The sequence below is a fragment of the Dromaius novaehollandiae genome, chromosome 3 (assembly GCF_036370855.1).
Source record: "Dromaius novaehollandiae isolate bDroNov1 chromosome 3, bDroNov1.hap1, whole genome shotgun sequence".
NCBI lineage: Eukaryota > Metazoa > Chordata > Aves > Casuariiformes > Dromaiidae > Dromaius > Dromaius novaehollandiae.
In genome coordinates, this window is record NC_088100.1 from 57,349,386 (window position 1) to 57,371,273 (window position 21,888).

At 39.5% G+C, this 21,888-nt stretch overlaps 1 protein-coding gene and 1 long non-coding RNA gene across 6 annotated transcripts in view; one reads left to right on the plus strand and one right to left on the minus strand.

Annotated features, from left to right (window-relative positions):
- On the minus strand, positions 1 to 3,795 carry LOC112986033 (uncharacterized). Its single transcript, XR_003259901.2, has 2 exons — positions 3,554 to 3,795; positions 1 to 2,533 (listed from the first exon to the last, which is right to left on the minus strand). It is a non-coding gene; the product is annotated as an uncharacterized LOC112986033 (long non-coding RNA).
- The window catches only part of LOC112986032 (heat shock factor protein 2-like), a 26,894-nt gene continuing 8,662 nt past the window's right edge, over positions 3,657 to 21,888 (plus strand). Inside the window, exons 1-8 of one of the 5 annotated variants that reach the window (XM_026105082.2) lie at positions 3,699 to 3,904; positions 4,061 to 4,169; positions 10,543 to 10,670; positions 11,323 to 11,447; positions 14,529 to 14,604; positions 16,344 to 16,393; positions 17,489 to 17,558; positions 19,531 to 19,658. In XM_026105082.2, the coding sequence (XP_025960867.2) occupies positions 3,740 to 3,904; positions 4,061 to 4,169; positions 10,543 to 10,670; positions 11,323 to 11,447; positions 14,529 to 14,604; positions 16,344 to 16,393; positions 17,489 to 17,558; positions 19,531 to 19,658 (851 nt within the window). In that variant the 5' untranslated portion in view covers positions 3,699 to 3,739. Of the gene's footprint in view, positions 3,905 to 4,060; positions 4,170 to 10,542; positions 10,671 to 11,322; positions 11,448 to 14,528; positions 14,605 to 16,343; positions 16,394 to 17,488; positions 17,559 to 19,530; positions 19,659 to 21,888 lie in introns of all 5 variants that reach the window. The other 4 variants (XM_064508930.1, XM_026105078.2, XM_064508931.1 and 1 more) reach the window with 4 other exon arrangements.

A 21,888-nucleotide genomic window follows, 5' to 3' on the forward strand; every position in this document is an offset into this window, starting at 1 on the left:
TCCAACACAAGATCTTTAATTCCAAAAAGCACATTTTATTTGCTTGTTTTCAGCCTGCAAAGAAAGAAACAAGGAAAGAAAATCAATTGAAAAGTTTATTTCTCATATTACTGAAATGGACAAAATTTCCTCAGCAATGAAGGAACAGGAAGAAACAGAAAGAACAGGAAGAAACAGCACAAATGGTAAAATCAACTCCTTTTAATTATTTTTAAACAAATTAATAAATTCCTATTAAAACTCTAATCTTAGTACATCTGATTTTGAACACAGCTCATCCGTCTACAAAATGAGCTCATTCCCTTGAGAATACTCCCTTCTATAACCAGCATCAGCATTTCTTGAAGCCTCAGAAATACCTTGTCTGATTGCATCTGTCTTTTTCTTGGCTCACATCACGTCAGTGACTCATAGCTGTCCTGTGCTTGCCTAGTATATCTAGGTCCTTCACTTCTTACAGATGATCTCAAATGTTGTAGGAGACTTTTGTAGCTGATCCCTCAATATATGAACTTGCATTTTGTGTTATTACTTTTTCCTCATTTCTATCATCTCATTTTTCAAGGCTAATTTTTCTTGTACAATATTTCAATTCTACCTCCTCTTGAAAAACCTTGCAAACTTATTTCATCAGATATGTCATTAGCAGATGACTAACAGGTTTACATCTCAACTTTGAATAGTTTCCTACATTTCTCAAAATGTACCCTTTTGAAGACAAGACCCTAAATATTTGTCTGTTTCCTTTTTATATTTTAAACTGAATAAATTCATAGCTACTGTATTCAGCTCTTCCATAGTGTCCTAACTGCTTATCAAAATCTAGTTTAATAAAATATATTATTTTTGTTGAACTAGAAACTCTTCAGTGAAGAACTCTGTTAACTTTCACACCTAGGAGTAATTAATAATTTGTTCTTCAACTTGTACCTCGGAAATGAAATTGAGCCATTGTGAGAAAGTACCTCACAGAATTTATCTTTCTAATAATATTATGTACTCAAGACACCCCTAACCAATTAGACTGTAATTAGACTAATATGATTGCTCTGTAAGCAATACTGTCTTTTAAATTTCTGCTACAAAGTGAATTTGAACCAACTCTATTCTATTATTTTATTTATTCTAGTTGGCAATACCATTGTTCTAGTGTTCTGCAAAAAGTTAAAATCCTTTTGGTTACACATGATTTGAGTCATCATAGGAGTTTAAGCCTCAGGACAATGTCCAGATTTTAGTTGTCTAGAACCAACTCCTCTTCCTTTCAAGTATGCCATCTACTCAGTATTCAGTAGTATCTCACCATCATGCAGAGTCTTTATTTCTGACTTCCTTGCACAGCAAATGATTTTCAGTTGATGTTTTGTGATCCAAGATTTAATATTGCTATTCCACCATTTTATTTCTAGAAGATCCACTTTCATAACCTACAACAGTAATTCCTAGTCCTTTGCATTAGTGTGAAAAAATGCCAGTTGTTTTTCTCTCTCATACAATATTCCAACATTAGATTAGGTATAAACCCTTTCATTACATGTATCATCTGACTGCTACCAGTGTAATTTTCTTTTTCCTTGCTACCTTACTTTTTCTAGTAGATATTTATATATAGCTTGAGTCTACTGTGTATCCTTTTTGATACATGAATGCTTCTTTACATAGTCATACCAGATTACAGGTATTGCTCATTCTGGGCCCCTGTCTCTGCATTCTTGTGCTGGTGTTTATCTGAATTGACTGAAGCAGAAAAGCACACATTAGGTAAATATTTTATCCAGGTTCCAGGTTGGATAGTTATTCTTCATTGAAGAACTTGCCTTAGAAGCTGTCCCTTTGTGCAAAAATCTAGTTTGGAGGCAGAGAAAGGAGGAGCATGATTTTGCGTATCGCAGTTAACTCAAAAAGTCTAGCTCTACGGAAATATATATTCTATTTAACTAAAGGTGGGAATGTGAAAGTGGGATTCCTGATCCTGAGAAAATTAATTCGTAGAATCAGGGAGGTCATCCAGTCCAACCTTCTGCTCAAAGAAGGGCCAGCTTCAAAATCAGAGCAGATTACTCAGGGCTGTGTGCAGCTGAGTCTTGAATATCTCCACGGCAGAGATTCCACAACGTTTCTGGGCAACCCGCCCCAGTGTCTCATCACCTTCATTGTGAACTATTTTTCCATATGTACAATTGAAATTTTTAAAATACAATTTTATACTGTTCTTAAGGCTAAGATTGCAAACCAGGTCTTCCTCTCTCCATCCATTCAAGCCATCCTTTGGTTTTCTCTGGCCCTATTAACATTGAATTAGTCCATGCAAAGTGGAATAATTTTCACAGAAGAGAAATTTCATTCTCTAAATATCCTACAGTCTGCTGGTCTCTGCACTTGTGAAATGGACTAATACAAGATGACATTTTAGCTAAAGGAGGCCAATCCATATGCGTGAGTGCACATGATGAAGTGGGAAGACGACAAAGAAAACAGTACACTACCCTCTTCTCCTTCACCATCATCATCACCACATCCACCAGGCTGTGCTCTGTGAAAACAGAACAGGGTGGATTCTTATTTCCAAAAAAGCTTAAAGACTGCAAGTCCTGATCAGTATACTGAGGTAGCTTAATCTGCCATATAAAAGTGTTTAAAATCAATAAAATAGTGGCATTTAACACACAGTTTTCCTACCGGCTAGATTACGTAGCTCTTTGCTTAGCATGTTGTCTTTTATAGTGCCATTCACAAGTGTTTACTTCTTAATACAACCTTGGCAAATAACTTCGACTATTAGCTTTACTATGTGGCAGGATGCTGAAAGATGACACAATCAAAACTCTGTCCATTATCTGGGGCAGCACAGGCTGAGAAAGACAATGTGCTTCCTTTCTTTTTTTTTTTTTTGCCATGCATCCACATCGTCAACCCAACTCTTGTAACACGTGCAGCACCACCAAACACCGCAAGCTGAGACATCCTAGCAACCCCACAGCCCTGGTAGCACTGGCCCATCTCAGGAGGGAATCTGCTGGCAATTTGTTGTTTCTGTATCGTGTGTTTAAGTTTATGGGATAAACAACGGAGAACTTGTGCCAGGTATTCACGTACCTCAGGTCACCCCACCTGCACGTGTGAGCATGCGATTGCCCACTACCAGCTGAAACAAGAGGCAAGTTTGGGCTTCCTGCCTCTGCCACACGACTCCCACAAACAGCAAACGAAGAGAGCTGCATTATCCAAGGCTTTCTGTGGGATTTTCTTTTATTCATTTTTAGCATCAAACAATTGCATACATACTTATGGTCACTGATATGCGGAGGATGCAAGAGCCATGCAAGTCCCACACTTGCCAGAAAAGGAAAAGGCAATGGGGGATAAATTGAGAGCAATCTCTTAAGTAATCAGCCACAGAAAGGATATAGGAATAAAGGAAAACGAATGTATCAGTTAAAATAAATGGCCGGGGGGGGCAATAGTAAGGACTTCTTTAAAGAAATTGGAAACTAAAGAAATTACAGCAATTGCGTGTACCCGTGAGCACGCAGAGATTGGGGGAAATACCTACACAGAAATAAAGCAGACGAGCTCCACACCGCCTACGGCGGCGCCATCTTAGTTACGGGCAACAACCGTCCCTTCCCTCGGGGAATGAGGGAAGAGGCGGATGCTACGGAAGTCCCGCCCTAGCCCGACATGTCTGACTTCCTCTCCTTCGCTGGGGGCGCTCTACCCTCGGTTCGCGCTCGCGTCTATGGCGCGGGAGGCCGCCAGGGCGCGGTCACGTGCGGCGGAGCGGGCAGCGGGCAGCGGGCGCGGCATGAAGCCGGGCGGCGGGGCGGTCGTGCCCCAGTTCCTCAGCAAGATCTGGGCGCTGGTGGAGGATCCCCAAACCAACGAGTTCATCTGCTGGAGCGCGGTGAGTGCGGGCGGAGCCCGGCAGCGGGGGCGGCTCGATGAGGCGCAGCGGCCCGGCCCGGCGGGCGCCGTCCCCCGCGCGCGGCGGCCGTTGGCCGCGGCGCTGCTGCGGCTGCCGGAGGTGACGGGGGCTCGGCCCGCTTCGTCCCTCTCCTAGGACGGGCAGAGCTTCAACGTGCTGGACGAGGAGAGCTTCGCTAAGAAGATCCTCCCCAAGCACTTCAAGCACAACAACATGGCGAGCTTCGTGAGGCAGCTCAACTCCTGTAAGTGCTCCTCGCTGGCGGGGCGGCGGGAGGCTGTGCACCCCGCACAGCCCAGGGCTCCGTGCCGTCTCTGCGCTGAGCCCCTGCAGGGCCTCTGGGCATGACAGCTGGTGTTTCAGCCTTGTTTTCCTGTGGGTAAAACTACTCCTGCCCGTCGGAGGGTGGCTGTCACACAGGTGGGTCCAGAGCGCTGTCCTGTTGTGGCCGTGTGTGGCTTACCTGTGGGAGCAGCGTGCTGGAGGCCTTGAAGATGATTCATCGGTACTTGGGTTCGATGCTACCACAGGCAAAGTCTTTTCTCTGCGTTGTGCTGAGGTTTTCATGGTTACCGCAAGAGTAGTCCTAGTGATACCTGGCTGAATTAGTGTAACCTGTTGGGCTTTAAATTTGGGTGTGAATGTAGGAGGGCCTGGAGCTAAATCCTTACCTACACTACTATGAGGATTGCTAATGGTTTAAAGTTAGAACACATCTGTGCAGGTCAAGAAAGAGCCACTTTTCAAGGCCTGCCCTTGCAGAGTTGTGGTTTTGGTTAAGAAGGCTATACCAGGGTATTACAGTCTGTGTTCAGGTAATACTGTGAATTCTGTATTTCCCTATGTCTCAGAATAAGCAGATGCTTTAAAACATCACAAAGAGCAGTTAAGTTCTCTTGCAAAGTTCTGGTGATTCTGGTTGGGACTCACAAAGAACAGCTTTGGGAAAGGCATATTTCAGCTCTTCGCGATGAATTTCCTGTGCTCTTGGAAGAGCTTAAAGCTACCAGAAAGGAATTACTACTATTTTCTCATAAATCATGATGTCTAACATGGAAACGAGAGTCTTCTGAGGCTATTGGTTTCCAGAGGGGTATATAGTTGCTTCTTCATTTTTTTTAAAAAGCATATGAATATTATTCTCTAACGCCTTAATTAGGTTAGGGTTGTTTGTATTGTTGAGTGACTACTTATTTAGGTGAAAAGATATAGCTTTACAAGTCAACTGTAATTCAGATGTCCAGGTTTAAGTGTAGGAGAGAAAATGCACCAATTGGTGCTTTATCTTTTTATGTAAAATACTGTGTTTTTCCTCAATCAGATTTTTTTTAAGAGCTTCCTTTCATAGTGCGGATTTTAAGGTTTCTATGATTGACCAGTTTTGCTGACAATCCTGGGTAACAGTTGACCTGGAACAGTCCTGTGCCTTTGTGAAGTTTATACAGTTATGCTGTCTGTGTGTTCCTTTGTTTTCCCAATAACTTTCCCCTGGCTGGCCAACTCCAGTGAAATCTGAAAAGGAGTAGAAGCCCTCAAGGTCCTCTGAGTGTTATGACATCTAGTGACCCGGCGGAAGAGAAAGACACAGATTAATGGTTGGACACAGGGAAAGAATTCAGTTTCTTAGCTGTTGCTAGAGGCTGCTGTAAGTTGGGCCGTCATCATGAGCTCACTGCTCAGTCTTCCAGCGTCTGAGTACCAAGTCAGTTGCAGCACATCCTTCCCCTAACCAAGATGAATAAATAAGGGAAAGTAAGAAGTTTGGAGGGAGGAATTTTGGCAAAATAAAGGGGAGAAAGAAAGAGCAGGAATGTGCAAAGGATTTTCTTCTAAGAGGCTTCATCAAGAGAAGTGTGGATTCTGTTTGATTTGTTGATGTTAAATGTATCTTGAGAAATGAAGAAGAGATGGCATATTTGTGAGGCACAGTTGGTTTTTTGGGTTTTTTTTTTTTTTTTTTTTTTTTTTTTTTTTTTTTTTTGCACATGTAGCTTGAGCACTGCAATACAATGGACAGCCTCAGCTGAGGGTTCACTTCAGAAAGACTGTAGTCTTGGTGACAGGTTATGGGAGTTACTGAAAGCTTTATGTGAAGCCAGTGTCTTGCAGGCTCATGTTATATCCAGGCTGTTAAGTGATAATGGACAGTTCTGGCTGACAGCAGCTTTTTATTCCATGTCTTGCAGGTACATGACAAGGGGATCAATAAATGGATCTCACTGTGGTCTATCACTATTTTGTGACTTGCATGCATTATGTTCAGTTCATGCGAACTCGAACTCATGGCTCACTAAGCAAGACTGCAAACAGGGAACCTGCTGATCATGGTTCTCTCTGGCTGCTCATAAGATTATTAGGTTCTTTTTTAATTATTTTTGATGGTTTTGATGGATATTTTTGACTTCACATGTCAGGGTTTGAGACTTTTGATTCTTTTCTTAATATTAAGAAAATAAATGCGTCTCAGTATAAAAGATTACTATTTGGGTGTCTTTGAGGCAGAGTGAGTTAGGAGAGTACCTTGTATATAAGGTTACAGATGTTATGTGTCTGTGGGTTTTTTTGTTAGTTTTTTAATTTGATTTGATCACTTTCAGAAATGTCACTTTGAACTCAGAAGTAGTCTGGCTATTTTAGTCTGGTCTGTTTTTTAACTATTATCCTATCTCCTTTGTCTTTACAGCCCTTTGTGTACTGAGGAGGTGAGAGGAGTCAAAAGTATTTAGGCTTTTTGTTTGTTGTTTTGTTTTTTGTTATTGTTTTGTTCTGCTTTCTCTTTTTGTAAGAGGCTGTTTACTTGTGAACTGCTGATGAAGGTTTCTCTGACCAGTGGGTTTTTCATGGAACATAGCTGTTGAATTATTCTGATTCCAGAAACCACGCCACATGATGGCAAATGTATTGTGTAGGTTTTAATCATATTAAGTGTTCCATTAAATCAAGTGAGATCAGGAAATTCAATTCCAAAAGACTTCTGAAAAATAATTCATGGTATTAATCACTGAAATGCTAGGGTCATTAAATCTTAAGTCATAAGAGCTTCTAATATATTGAGTTTGTGGCTCATTCTATAACTGAAATGTATTTGGGACCCTCTGTGGGGTGTGGTGGGTTTTTTGTTCTTTTTTATTAAAAAAAAGTCTGTTACAAGTTAGTGGTGTTTACAAGTTCTTGTCTGATGTGGTGCTGTGGTAGTTTTAGTGCAACATAGAAATATATGGCTAATATGACAAGTATAGAACATTATTATCTATGGCAGATCCGCTGGATAAATACAAATCCTCTTTTTGAAAAGAACATGGAGAAGTTGCCTAGAACATCCTTTTTGTATTGGCATCTCTTTTAGTGTTTGTCCTGCATCTCTCATGCCTTCTCTCTTGCTCCATTCTGCCTTCTGTGCTGTTTTCAGTGGAGTGTCCCTCCTAGATAAACTTCAGGGACCAGGCTTAACTTTCCTATTACTTCCCTATTAGTGATGATGGGATCAGTTAAGGCTTTGTCCCTTAACCTGCTTAGCTCCTCTTAGTGACAGAACTAGCCCCTGAGACTCTCTCTGGCTGTGGACAGGTACTGATGATGAGCTGAGAAACAGGTGAGAGCGAGCAAACTGACTTGCTGTATGTTTTGGTGCCCCTGTGCTGCCTTCCAGGGTGTGCCAGCACAGCTCTTGGTAGAGCTGTGCAATGAACTGGGCCAGGGAATTAATATGGATTAATGATTGCTTTGTGGCTGGGTTGTCTTCCTTGAGTGGAAAATTGTGTTATAAGAATGCATTCAAAAAGACAATACAGAAAGCAGCCATTGTGATGTAATAACAAGTATTTCTATGGAGGTTTAAAATACTAAAACTGAGTTACAAAACCAAGATATCTGTAGTGAGCTTCCTGCAGAAGCATTAACTAACACGTTTATTCACCTCGACAGTTTTTTAAATACTGTTGTGTTACTGATAACATTAAAAATAGATCTTCAGTTTGATACAGTCTCTCCACTTTCTGTGCATAATAGCTCCTCGAACAGTGCAAGACTAACAGGATGTCCTAGTATTGACTGACTTTCCTGCATAGGAAGAAATGTAGCTAAAGCATGCTCTAACTTGCTTTTACACCGTAATTCATAATGTCAAGAACACTGAAAGCATAGCCTAGTAATTTAGCCTCTGTATTGGGAAGGGGAGAATTAGTCTTCCCATGTCTCCTTTTAAGAAGTGATAGCCTGTCCCAAGAGAAATTTTCCATAGAAAACTTATGCCTGTAATATCAATGTGACTGTAAGCCAAGGGGTAGGAATGAAAAAGCAAACATAATTGCCTATTGGATTGAGTGATTGTAACACATCTTTTAAGTAACTAAAGTGCAGAAGCCTAAACCTGTTCTTGTGACTCAAAAGACTGAAAACTGAGTGTGTTTATTAAAACAAATGTGAGATAAAGGCCCAAGATGTTGCATTAGCAGTGTGCCATTTTGGGTATTTGTAGTAGTAGTCCAGCAATTTCACTGACACGTAGAGCAGAGGAGTGTTCAGAAAGCTGTTTAAGCTTCCTAGCAGGTGGAGAACATGAACGAAAGTGCAAATTTACTTAATTTTGCAAATTGCTTAGCAAAGTATTGACGGATTTTAATACGGCTATTTCAAACAATTTCTATCAAAGGAGTGTTACTTAAAATTTATTCTCTTTACCCCATCTCACATATATGTTAGCCTTCACTCAGCTACTTTTTCTACTTCTCTTTTTCCTGCTGAGGTTTTTTGTTTTTTTTCCCCCACCCTTTCTCTTTAAACTTTAAGCTCATACTTGCTGAAATCTGGGATGTGGGAATTTGTAAGAGTCTATGCCCATAGACCAAAAAATACATTGGGCCTTACAAGTTGTGTTTCTATCAGATTTGCTGTGGTTTAATAATATCTGTCTGATTCTGTTTTCCAGTAGAGTATCTTAGAACGTAGCAACATTAGATAATTAGAAGCAAAGACTGGATTAATCTTTCCAGCTTTAGTACAGCCTTAAGAACAAAACAAATTTTTTTTTAGTTAGATAACTGTTTATCTTATTTCTTTTGCAGAAAAAATGTACTGCTTCCCAATTTAGGGTACAACATACCTACTGTTTATTTTATTAATGCACTATAGGACATTTTGCATCTTTTGAGATCTAGCTTATCAATTCTTTGAATTTATTAAATTTTTTAATCCTATTTTTTTTATCCTTGTATATTTCTTTTCCCTTTCTGAAGATGGTAACTTCATCATTTTATGATTGCTCACCAGAGTTTCCTTCCATTTTAGTTCTCCTGGCTAGTTTCTGTACTGGTTAGAGTGAAATTTAGAAGCATCTCCATGAATGTGTAAGTTATTAGTCAACCCAGCAAAACTGTTTTGCCTTTATTTTTTTTCTTCTTTTGGATAGATGTATTCCAAGAACTTGCTGAACATTCTTATTTTCTTTTTGTAGGGATTGTCTAAGTAGTTAGTCTGTCATGTCCTAGTGTGATGCTTTTGAAGTTTTCAAAAACACAATTCCAAATATATGACAAGTTTCATATTAGATTTTTAATTGTCCTAAGAGAGTAACAGTGTTAGGATTTTTTTTGTTTTTGTTTAGATACTCAAATAGTTCTGCCTTGAGTCTTATATTCGTCTTAGCTCCATATGCATTTTAGGAACATCTCTTAGTGGGAAAAATTGTTTCATTTCAGTTAAGTGGAAACCTTCAGGGAAAAAAAAAAACTATAAAAATTTTTAGCAAACATGCCAAAAATTTGAATTTATGGAAAAATGAGATTTTTGGGGGAGTGAGGAAAAGGAATGTATACATGTTTGCATTACTTAACATAAGCTCTTCCAGTCTTGACAGAGCAGTGTAGTCATGCACTCCTCTTTCACATTTAACTTTCTTCTCCTCTCATAGCTTTCTGCCACCAAATTTATCACTCTGTAACTTTGCTTTGCACTGCCGTGCTTTTCAGTTGCATCAGAATCTGTTCTTGTTTGTACAGTTTATTTGCTGTTTGTTTGTGGGCTTGGGCTTTTGAGTTTTTGGGAGTTTTTGTTTGTTTCTATTTTTGGTAAGAGAGTTTTTTTTCAAGTATTGAATTGCTTATCCTCATGCCAAAGAACTTTATGTATTAGAGACTGTGTTTATGGTAGTTTCACAATGGGTGTTAAGATGTGTAGTGCAGTTTGCTTTGCCTGGGCAGTATCTGCTGAAGCAAGCTGAGAATATGGCCTGATGGGGGATTATTTGTTTTTTGTTTGTTTGTTTTTGTTTGGGTGGTTGGTTTGGCTTTTTATGGACTCTGTGGTTTTTTTGTCTCAAAGTGAAAAACTCAGTTGTCATTTAAAGTATTTGTCAAGGAGTATCAAGTTTTAAAGGGAGGAAGACTTTCCTTCTCTTCCCCTCTGCTCCCTCTCCATCCCCTTTGGGGCAAAAAGTTCACCGTTTGTTTATTTTTTTCCTTGAAGGTCATGCTTGGCCATGTCCATGTCTGAATTTTGTCAGATAAGCGTACTGTTGTTCTTGTTATTGCAAATCTTAAAACTGTTTTGTTTGCCCTTTTATTTGGACACAAGGAAATGCCGTGTAACTCAAACTTTGCTGTGTTTGTTTTTCCTTCTAGATGGCTTTCATAAAGTTATGCAATATGAATCAGGCTCAGCTAAGCAAGAACAATATGGTTCTGGAAAATATCAACATCCTTTTTTCAGAAAAGGCCAAGAAGAGTTGTTGTCAAGGATAAAGAGGAAAGTAAGTAACTTATGTTTGTCTACAGGTAATATTCCCTGAGTTTGGTGATTAATTTTGGATATTATACTTCCACAGTGTCTCAGGAAAACTCATATACAGATCACAGATATGGATATATTCTAGCCTTGGGCTGTTGGTTAGTCATATTCATCTTTTTAAGATGAGGGAAGCCCTTATCAAGTGTTGCTGAAGAGCACCATTTAGTACCATTATTATGAAGTTATTCTGGTTACAAACAATATGTTGTATAATTCAGCTTCTGTATTTGCACTGTGGTACAAGAAGACTTTTCATGGTGAGTATCCTAACACAGTATCATCAGTTAAAAATGTCAGAAGACTCAAAAGGTACAAATTGTACGTGGTCCTGAAGTGCTGGCAATTCTTGGAAATCTAATGTGTGTCTAAAGAGCTATATGAAAAGTGCTCTAATTTTAGAATTTAAACCTCCTATCCTAGTTAGCCTGAGTGTTACAAGTGCACATTTGTCATGCTCCTTAACCTCTCTTTCCTTCTTCTCCTATATGTGCTTCTTGCCTTTATGTGAACCTTCTGATAACTTGAGGAGGAAGCTAGAGTAAAATGAGTTCTAATCATTCATTTCGTCTCTTTCTCACTGCTTTTGTTCAGTGCTCATATCTTGGTTGTTATAGGTGCCTTTACCTCGTATAGAAAATGGTAAGATTGATCCAGAGGAGATCCACAAAATGTTAGCAATTATTCATCAGGTGCAAGGAAAACAGGATGTAATAGATTCTACGCTTGAATCATTAAAACGGTACGTTGAATCCTTCTAACGATAATGTGTATCAGGATTCCGAGGATGCTTTTTTGCCACACCACCATCCTCAATAGGCAAAGTTTTGTTTGGGTTCTGTTAGGAAATAGTCATTCCAATGTTTCTTTTGATTGTGCAAAATTATTCCATTAGGAAACATCACATCCATCAGTTGCTTTAGGGGCCCGGATAACTGAATTGAGCTGATACAACCACTAAATGTGGTGGTCAGCAGCCTGCTACATACTGCACTCCCTATGTTCTGCCACTGCATCTGTTATGGGGAGCAACACTGTTTTTTAGATAGTGTTGAACCACATTCCTAAGCAATGTGTTTAGGATCCCAATCCTTAGCCGATTATTAGATTTTATGTTCTTTGTATACTGTTTAAAATAACGTATCTGGTATGTGTCCCGATCCAGTATCGGGAAGGTTTCGTTACAATCCCAAGGACGAGATTAAGACCCTAAAACCAGTCAAATATCGTACAACCTTTTAACTTTATTTTCAACAGAGTGGGGAGAAAAGGTGGGGAAAGGCGAAGGGGAGAGGGGAAGAAGGGTAAGGGGAAAAGATAGAGAAAGTTGGAAAAGGAGAAAAGAAACTAGGTACCGCCACTCCGAGTCCAATGATGTTCTGCTGCCTCCGTTCGAGATCTTCAGTTGTCGCAAGCAAGCCGCCCCCCTTCACGCAATCTGCAGTTTTTATAGGTTCTTGCCCGACCTCTGAGAGGTGCTTCCTTACTTCCCATGCAGATTAGCTGTTGTGCGCAGTCCGCCCTCTTGGGAACCTTCCAGAAACGTGCTAGGGGCATCTGGGGGTCTCCTGCTCATGCGCAGATGACAAATGAGTACGTGCGGTTCGTGCCAGACGTGCTGTTCCCCTAAAGGCAGCCTGCTGCCCTATTCACGCCATTTTTCCCCCATGCAGGTGCATGAGGTTGTTTACCTCGCGGACGGCTCCCGGGGGTGCTGGCGTGGCATTGCCCGATGCACCTTGGCAGCGGCGGCTCTGCAGCAGCAGCGGCTCTGCAGCAGCAGCAGCAATGTCGAGACAAAACCGCATTTAGTACCGGTTCTCTACAGTATATTAGCATCTAGCTGAGAGAGTTCTACAGATATTTTTCTGTAAAAAGAAGCTAGGCAATTTTCTGGTAGAGTAGAGAACTGAAGTAAGCTTTATGCTAAACTGAGGGACTCCAGTCTGAAAATTAGATATCTTCTATCTAGTCACCTCCTTTCAGAATAGGATAAGTCTCCCTGTGGACATGCATGGCTTGCTGACTGTAAACAATATAGAGTAGAATATAGAGACTTGAAATTCCATGTCAGCTTTTTAGATGCTTGAAGTTGGCTGGAATGTATTCTGCCTGGAGTGGCTCATGCTTATTGGAGAGTTACTCAAAGTTGTATCTGGTGTGCAACCGAATCATGTGAACATGTTTCTTAAGCAAAGGTTTACATCCTAGGTTGTAAAAGAAAGCAGGAAAACTTAAAATGGCTGACATGTTCTTGTGTGATTTGAGGCTTTTCTGAGACAACTCTTGAAAGTGAAAGTTAGGGAGGCAGCTGAAGGCTGGTACCTCACTGAGACTTTTGGGGGCTTTTGAGTACTTCCCTGAAGGACCTTTAAAGCTGATTTTGGGGTCTGAGAAAGTGACTAACTTGGACTTGCATAAACTCTGCCTCTTCAGGTAGAGTAACATCTCTTTTTATCTGTTCAAGATAGATTGCTGGTTCACTTTCATTCCCATGTCAGTTCTTTTCTCTCCTTTTAACTCCTTTTAACAGATACCACTGTCATAATTTTAAGTTCTTCTTTCCTATTCTCAGGTTTGAATTTCCTCCTGCTGTCTTTTCCTTAGCATTGCATTACAAACTTTAAACGTTCAAATAGGATGGTTTTTGTTTGTTTGGCATAGCTTTCCTTGCCCCTCATGACATTTTGATGATGTCACAGTCTTGAAAAACTATATACCACCATGAAGAGTGTTCAATGTACATGACTTACTGAACTCATATCCTCATCTGGTCAGCTCTTCTCAGAGACAGCACATAGTATAATAATACATATGACACAATGCTTGTGGGGAGAGGTAATATCTTTTATTAGACTGACTTATAATGGGAGAGGGTGTCAGGCAAGCTTTCAAGCACACAGTGACCTCAAAAGGCTTGTGTGCCCAGACACATATCAGTTCTTTTTTCCAACTATATTAGTTAGCCTAATAAAAGGTATTACCTCCTTTTACAAACACGGCCTGAACACTGTGGTGATCTGAGCCTGCAACAACACTGAAACCGTTATCGAAGCTGACAGACATGCTATTCTGTGTACTGTTTCCAGTTCTTCCAGTCTTGTTCCCCACATGCACTTTTTCCTGTCAGTTCTGGGGTTTTTATACTCAAGATGCGATGAGGTGGTCTTAATGAATGTGGCCTTTTTCTTTAAGGATACTGTGGAACCAAATGTAATTTATCTGAGCTGAATGGAAATTTTCACTTTGGAATGCCTCGGGCATTTTTCCGTCTTTCAGCATTACTTTAGCACATGGTTCTAATAAATGAGATCTAGGTTAGTAATTCTGGGAGCCTAAAGGCCATCCATGCTTTGCAAATAAGCATGTACAATTTATCATTAGTATATGTTTCAGTCACATTTGTTTGTTTGCTTTGAAGCTTATTTGTGTTCACAAGCAACAAGCTCATCCGGGTGAACTTTATTCTTGCCTTTCTGTTACTAGGTGAAGGATACTGGCAGCTTGTTTGTGATGCTTACTTTATGTGGGATGTGTGTCCCACTTGAGATGAATAACTAGACTGGAGGGCAGATTAACTGATAAGGTGTTACGGTGTGTCAGAAATGGTGCCTTAGCTTGTCACGTTTTATCTCCATAGAGCTTCTCTGTTTTCATGAAAATAGGTTTTATTTCATTATGAAGGAAGTTTTAAGTAACTATTTTGAGGAATTTGGTGTTTACAAAACCCCAGTTTCTCCCTATCCTTCTCCTGTTAGTTTTTTTTAGATGGGAATGTTAGGCTTCTTTAAGAGCTACTGAAATGTTTCCCTTGAATTTTCAGGGAAAACAAAGCCCTTTGGAAGGAAGTTCTTGATCTTAAACGGAAGCAAATCCAGCATCGACAGCTCTATGAGGCAGTGAGTAGCCACAGCTGCTGAGTCACTTTAAAACATAAAACTTTAGATAGTTTAAAATTGTGTGATTATGTCCAGTTTGCTTAATGCCTTTGACACTGAGAAGAGTACTGGTACCACCCTGTAGTTGCTAGCTCTGTGGACTTCTAGAAGATATTCTGGTTTAAGTAAATGTGAACATCAAGCAGTAGTTTAAATTACTACTTTGAGGAATTTCTTGCTTATATCTGGTTACTATAAAGAATTTCAGGTGAAATACTTATTATCTTTCTCTTCCCATAAAAGAGGGTATCTGTCTTGTATGAATATGACACGTCTATCTAGGCAGCTAAAATGATCAAGGATGGAGCCAGCTGCCTTATAAGGGGAGACTGAAAAGTCTGGGTTTCCTTTGTTTGGAGAGGAAAAGGTGGAGGGAGAGGATATAGTTGAGGCTTGCAGAATCACCGTGGCAATCAACAAACTGAACACAAACTGTTTTTCACCAAATTCTGCCATATAGGCTGGCACTCAGTGCTTTGGTCACTAGTTTAATTTAAAACGGATAAAAAGCAGTTCTTCATGCAGCAAATAGTGAAATCCTGGAACTTGCCACCACAGGAGGCTGCAGAGGCAGTGTGTGTCAGCAGTTTGAGATGAATGAAACAAGTTCATTAATGGCTGGTCCGTGAATGAACGCTGACAGGGCTGCCATGTACACTCTCACATTCCTACAATAATTCTGTGTGCTGGGATGGTGTTAGTGGAACAGATTGAATAAAGTGGCTAGCCTCACATGCTCTCCATAAATAGGCATCTTTTACAGCTGCTGTTTTACAGGCCATTAGCCTGCTCTGTTGCATCATTTCTTATGCACTTGCCAAGTGCCTTGGCTGGGATGACCAGGATGGGGCAGTCGGGATCAAAATCCGTGGATCCCAATTCCATGCTGGAGCTACCCAGATCCATCTCTGCTTCGAGTACCCAAAGCAGGGATGTTTGCCATGATGGTTAACCATCCCTGCAGTACAGCTGTTCCGCTAGCAATAGAATGTTTTGTGCTACTAAGGCAATGGCTTTTCTGTATGTAACTTGATTTCTGACTGTGATCCAATTGGTGACTGAGCAAATTGCTTCTAACATTTTTAAGAGCAGAAAATGTAGTCATAGTGCCCCAACATGTTTAAATTTTCAGAAACTGTATGCATATAATTTTCCTCTGGCAAAGTATACAAATTCTTCTCACGATTATCTGGAAAAGGAAGCCAGATTTCAGTAGGCTTATTAAAACTGCTATTCTTACACAAGTAATTAATATAAGAATGGGAAAGTACTTGACATCTCTCTAGCTGTGGTTTTCTCCAAACACTGCAGGCTTTTATTATGGCTCTTGGGGATGAAACACAAAAGTGTATCTTGGTCAGTTACCAGTAGATTATCCTTAGCTTCACTGAATATCAGTATTTTTACTCGTCCTTCACTTAGTAGCATCTTCAAGGTTTTTGTGCTTTATTTTGGAAGCTAGAGCATCCTTAATCTTAGGAACTTGATATAATTAATGCCACATAGGGATTCTGAGTTTTTTTTGTTCTATGATTACTGACAATAGCTTTGAGGTATTACTGGTCTTGATTATGGACAAAAATCTAGAATTAGGATGATGGAGGAAGAATCATTATTTTTCATTAATTATTGACTGGCAAATGGTCTGTTCTCCAATTCATGCCTGCATTGTTTTTTTGCCCTTTTTTTTCCCCCCTCAGAATGTTGCATCACAGTGTTATAACCAAACTATGGGCCTGCCACAAAAACAGTAAGTGAAACAGACTGTAAAACTAACTCTGTTTAGTGTTATAACTCTATTTTTATGCTGGTCGTGAAACAACATCCTCCACTAGCTTTCAGATAACAACTGACCTGGATGTGGGTATGGCTTTTTTTTTTCTTTAATTAATCTGCATCATTAAAATGGTATCTCCTAGAGGTGTCTCTAGGAATTTTTTACCTTCTCTTTTTGTCAGATCCAGTCCAGGAAAAATTTTCCTGTTTCTTTGTGTTGTTCCCCACCCCGCTGAGTTCCAAGCCAGTAAATGATCTACCACGAATGCCAAGAACTATCTTGACACAGATCAGTAGTAATAGCTTTAAATTTAAAAAGACTCTGTATAACCTAAACTGTATTAGAGGAAAAGTCTACTGTGACATAGCCATTACTGATACTGAAAGTCAGGAAGGGGATTTCCTTTCCGTCTGGAAGAAGAAACTTCCATTGCCCCTGTTGTCTGCCTTTAATTAAAGAGAGCATCCCTCACTGGTACTGAATTTTATTTTATTTTATTTTACTGGCATATCTTTAAACATCTGTTTTTTTTCATTTTAGTGGGGCCAGTCGCAAACTAATCATTTGGGATTGGGAATGGGGGTGAAATAGGTATCATAGAGAGCTGTAAACTCACAAATCCTGCCAATATAGGCTAAATAATGTATTCTGTCTAATGAACTCTAGGATTTATTTATGTTCACCAAGGAAAGGAAGACGACCCTCAGCAAAATTAGGAGTTCTGCAGTGAAAATGCTTGCTCTGTAAGGACTTCACATCAAAATAAGGCCACTTTATCCTGATTCTGACATAGAGTTTTGTGAAGCTAATCTCTTCATGTGTACATATATTGTAGTTCAAAGATCTTGTACCATCACAAGATAAAGGCAGAATTTTAGAAAGCTGAGGTTTCACTTGACCAGTGGGAAACCTAAGTTGTTACAAGTATATTAAGTAGCTATGCTTCTTCTGAAGCTGCTGCTGCCTTGTATTTTTCTGTATTAAGATTTATACTGTTCCTTGTGATTCTTTGATACCTGCCTTGTGAGCAAAGTTAGCATTGCAAACACTTTAAATGATCTGTTCTAGGCCCCTTATGATAGATAGCACAAGAGACTACAATCAACAGTCTGCTCAAGAACTAGTTGACCAGAGCCAGGTAAACCATTATCTTTAATTCTTCTTTCTTCTCTACAATAACTATTGTTATTCAGCACAGATATTTGCTGTGTCATGGCTGGAGCTACACTTGATCTTTGCTTGAATTTATAGGTTACGTATAGATGCTATGTGGCATACTAAAGAGTATAGTAGGATAATTGCTCTAGAGCCAGTACTGCACAGTGCTTCCTAAAGGAGTTCTTTCTCTATACCCTTACAAATTTTTCTTCTTCCCTTGAGCTCTAATTCTTGCTAGCTTCATGTTTTTGCTTGGTAATCATCATCACATTACAAAGTCTTAAAGTAATATCACTGATGCAGATAATGTAGCTCTTGCAGTATGTTTTTCTTATTACCAATGTGAGATGTAAATAACTTTATATGCGTACAATAAGGAATGCATACAGCTGAAAGAAGTACGGGGTAACTTCTAGGACCTCATCCGAAGAGGCAGTGAATGCTCTGGCCTGGTTCTGCAGAGTAGCAGTACATTTGTTTGGATAGTATTGTGTTAAAGTTTTGGTTGGTTGGATCAGTTCTAATGAGTTCTAATGTATCTTGCAGGGTCACAGAATTTGATTGGAAAAAAAGCATATTCTTCATGATATTCACAAACACTGTGTCATGTTTGTCACTAATTCTTACTACTAGCTTATGGTCATTCTAAATGTTTTGGGGAAATCTGTTTATTTTTAAGCATTCAAATTAGTATTGTGCAGCATTGGAATGACACTTTTTAGTCTTGAGTACAGAGAACTTCAGAAAGTACTAGAAAAATATTTTAGTGAATACACTAAACTATTACCATACTAATATCACCACATAAAATCTGAGGAGTTGTCTTCTTTTATTAGACTCATTTGGAAAATGCTCATTTTCTGAAAGAAATATTAGATTAAATGTTGCTTTACTGCTTAGTGTTTTACCTGAACTATTAGGGAAGAATGTTGTATAATTTAAAGTTCAATCTCTTCTGTAGAAGTTATATGGGGCTGTCCTTCAGCAAGCAAGGAGAGAATGTACCTAAATGAAAATTTGCCTTCTATGTTCTTGGGATTATCATTTAATTCTCCAGTGAATTTTAAAATGTCTGGTCTGTTTTTTGGATTAGCTTGAAAAGCTTTATTTATTAATAACTAGTGGCACAATTAAAATATATAGATTGAAATGGAGCTTGGAAGCCTTCGGGGATGAGAGGGTTCTGAGGGGCTGTAGAAAAATTGTGCCTTGCAGGCAGGGCAGTGGTAAAGGAGCAGAAAAAGAACTTGAAGGGCTTACAGCTCTGTTCATCAGAGATGCACAATCCTGTCCACGACTGATACTAAGCTATTGTCTTCTGCTCAAGCTGTTTGATTAAGGAGGCTTCATTTTTTTTTCCAGCAGTATTCTGTTTGTTGATAGTTTGCCTACAAAGGCTGCAATACAATCACTAAACAAATAAAAAAAAAAAAAGAAAAAAAGGACAAAAATGGTTGAATCAAATTTAGTAATTTTAATTGAAATGTCACAGAAAGCTTCCTCTTGCATAGGAATTGTGATAAATTCAAGCTCTGAAGTTCAAAGCCCTCTTGTACTGTGTAATACCAACACTTCGAGGGAGCAAACTACTGAAGGTTCACCCACTTTGCTGTCTCCTTAGCCATGCACTCAGGAGCTCCTTTGGAGCCTCTAAAAAAGTTGAAGCAAGGGTATCTTAGAGATTATTCTGTGTTGCCTTTATGTATTTTCATTTCTGTGGTTGAGCCCATGGCAGTTGCCTTTTTGCATTCATTGAATAAGCTGAACTTATCTTGGAGAATTCCTTGCATGATAAATAAAACCAAACAATTTTATGAATTTTATTTTATATCGGATGAAGACTCTCTTATCCCAAAGAAAAAAGAAGCTTGAAATAGGGCAAGGTTTCCCCTCCTCCCCCCCCCCCCCCCGCCAAAGCAATCAACAAGGCGTTTGTGTTCTGTTTTTTCCAGACTGCAGAAAATCAGTGTGATAGGACAGGAAGTAGAAACAAGTCTGAAGTTAGCATCAATGACCTTGAAGGAGATCAACTAAGAGTTCAAGCAGACACATCTCGGATGTGGACAAGGGTGGCTGAAAAGTAAGAGCAACACATTTCATTTTGAGGGGAAAACAGTACCGGAATTTTTAGGCCTGTCTAAGCAAGGAAAAAGATCTCCTTGGGAGTTGAGCACTACTTGTGTGTAGATGTAACGATGAAGGGATTCCTTTCCATCCTCTCTGCCCCCCCTTCCATTTCACCTGGTTCATTTCCTGCTTGAATTCAGCTCTGACTGAAGTTATTCTGGTTCATGGTGGTTGGCTCAACATGTTCTAGCTCTTGGTCATAACTGGCTTGTGTTAACCTTCCCCCCCCCTCCCCCTTTTTTTTTAATTGGGTGAAGAGGTAGGAGAAAGGAAGAGGAGATGAGGGGCAGGGCTGTAGGTTAGGAAGGACTTATATATGTTTGAATGTGGGAAAAGAGGGATGAGATTGATGGGAAAGTGTGCCATCTGGCTTCCCCATCTGACCTACTCATGAATTTTGAGAAAGGAAATGGAGGTTCTAGACAATACATATATGAGGGGGCCAGCTTATTGTTTTTGGGGGAAAGGGGAGAGGATGAGAAAAGGGACTCTCTTTCTTTCTCTTTGGAGACTCTTCTTCCTTATAGACCTTCCACTTTCCCAGCTATTCCCATTCACTTAACAGGGTATGAGTTGAAAAGTGAGTCTCGATTTTTGTTTGTTTCCGTTCTAAGTGGGGCTGAAGCAGAAGCAGAGAGTGGTGAGGGAAGGTTGTTCACTGAAGGTAAGTCACTGTGGTGCCATGGTTACTCTGAAGGAGTAGCAAGAGATTTGTATATTTTAGTTGTTGCTGTTGAATCTGAGTGAAGCTCTGCCATGTACAGAAACAAAGACTCTCAAGTGACAGCTTGCGTTTAGTTCTATTTTGAGGGAGGGATGTTCTTTTTGTTTCGGCTCCTTTTCTGATTAGAATGCAAATGCTAATTCTTAGTGCAACTCTTCTGTTGCATTAAGAACAAATGTTTCATGGCCAGTTACATTGTTAAAAGAGAATTTAATTAGTATTCAGCAGATGGGCATACTAGAATGAACATACCAAACATTGTGGACTCTGAAACTTCTGTCTGAAATGGTTATGAAATTTATCTTCTGGAACAAAAGACAGACATGTGGAGTTACTATTTGCTGCTTCAAATCAATTGTAGTTCTAATCCAGTAGTACTTGAGACCTAACAAGTAAAATCTAACTAACTTGAACCACATGTATTTTAAATACATCTTTCTGTAATATGAGCAAAAGGCTTTTTGTTTGTTTGTTTGTTTTTTATCCTTGACATACAACTTCATATGTTCTGTTAACGTTAGGTCACCTCGCAGGCTAAACTGCAGAATGGTAATTTACTGATGCTTTTTAGGATGGATTAAATCTACTGCATTTCTCTCCTCATTTACTGGTGGGCTGGGTTAGAGAGCTGTTTATAAAGCATGGAAGCAAAACAGAACACCTTTAACTATTTTACTACAAAAGGGAAAAGACCAGGTAAGTTAATAGGAAGACCTGTGCTGTATTTTGACACCAGAAAACAGAACAAAAACCTAGGAAAATGCAGTAATTGCCTTCACATGTACACTCCAGTAATTGGAGGTGATTACCTTAACAGTAAGAATGAGCACTTCTGCAAAGCTGAGATTGTTTGCTGCCAGTCCTGAAGAACTTTTACCTCTCTGCTACAGAATATGTGAAACTATCACCATTTTATAAACTGGAAGTGAAAATTAAAATGGACTCAGATTTGCCCAAGGATGTGGTGTTATTAAATTTTAGAAGTCCTTCAGCCAGTTCTGTGCTACAGTCAGTAGACCAAACTTGCATGGCACTTTGAAGTCTTTCTGTTGCTTAAAATATTTACCTCTCAAGTCATGTAAACCTTTTCCACAGTCACAAGATCATTAACTGACACATTCTGAGAAATAATCCAGTAGTAGTTGCTATTTGCAGTTTGGAGGTATGGAAAAAATTACTCATTGATTGAATATTCACTATGCGCGCACACACACACAGAGGCTACGTTCTTGCGCATACGTTGCATGTAGTGTACAAAACGCTGAAATTAGAATTTTACTTCCAAGAAAATACTTTGTTTTAGTAAAGAGCTTGCCTTTTTTTTCCTGCTTTTTTCATGCAGCTTGAGAGAGAATGCATCTGCATGGTATTATTAGTACAGAGGTTAAAATAGAGCTTACTGTACAGAAAAATATTACAACTGAGGTGCAAGACAAGTCAGCCCTAAAGAAAATGACAT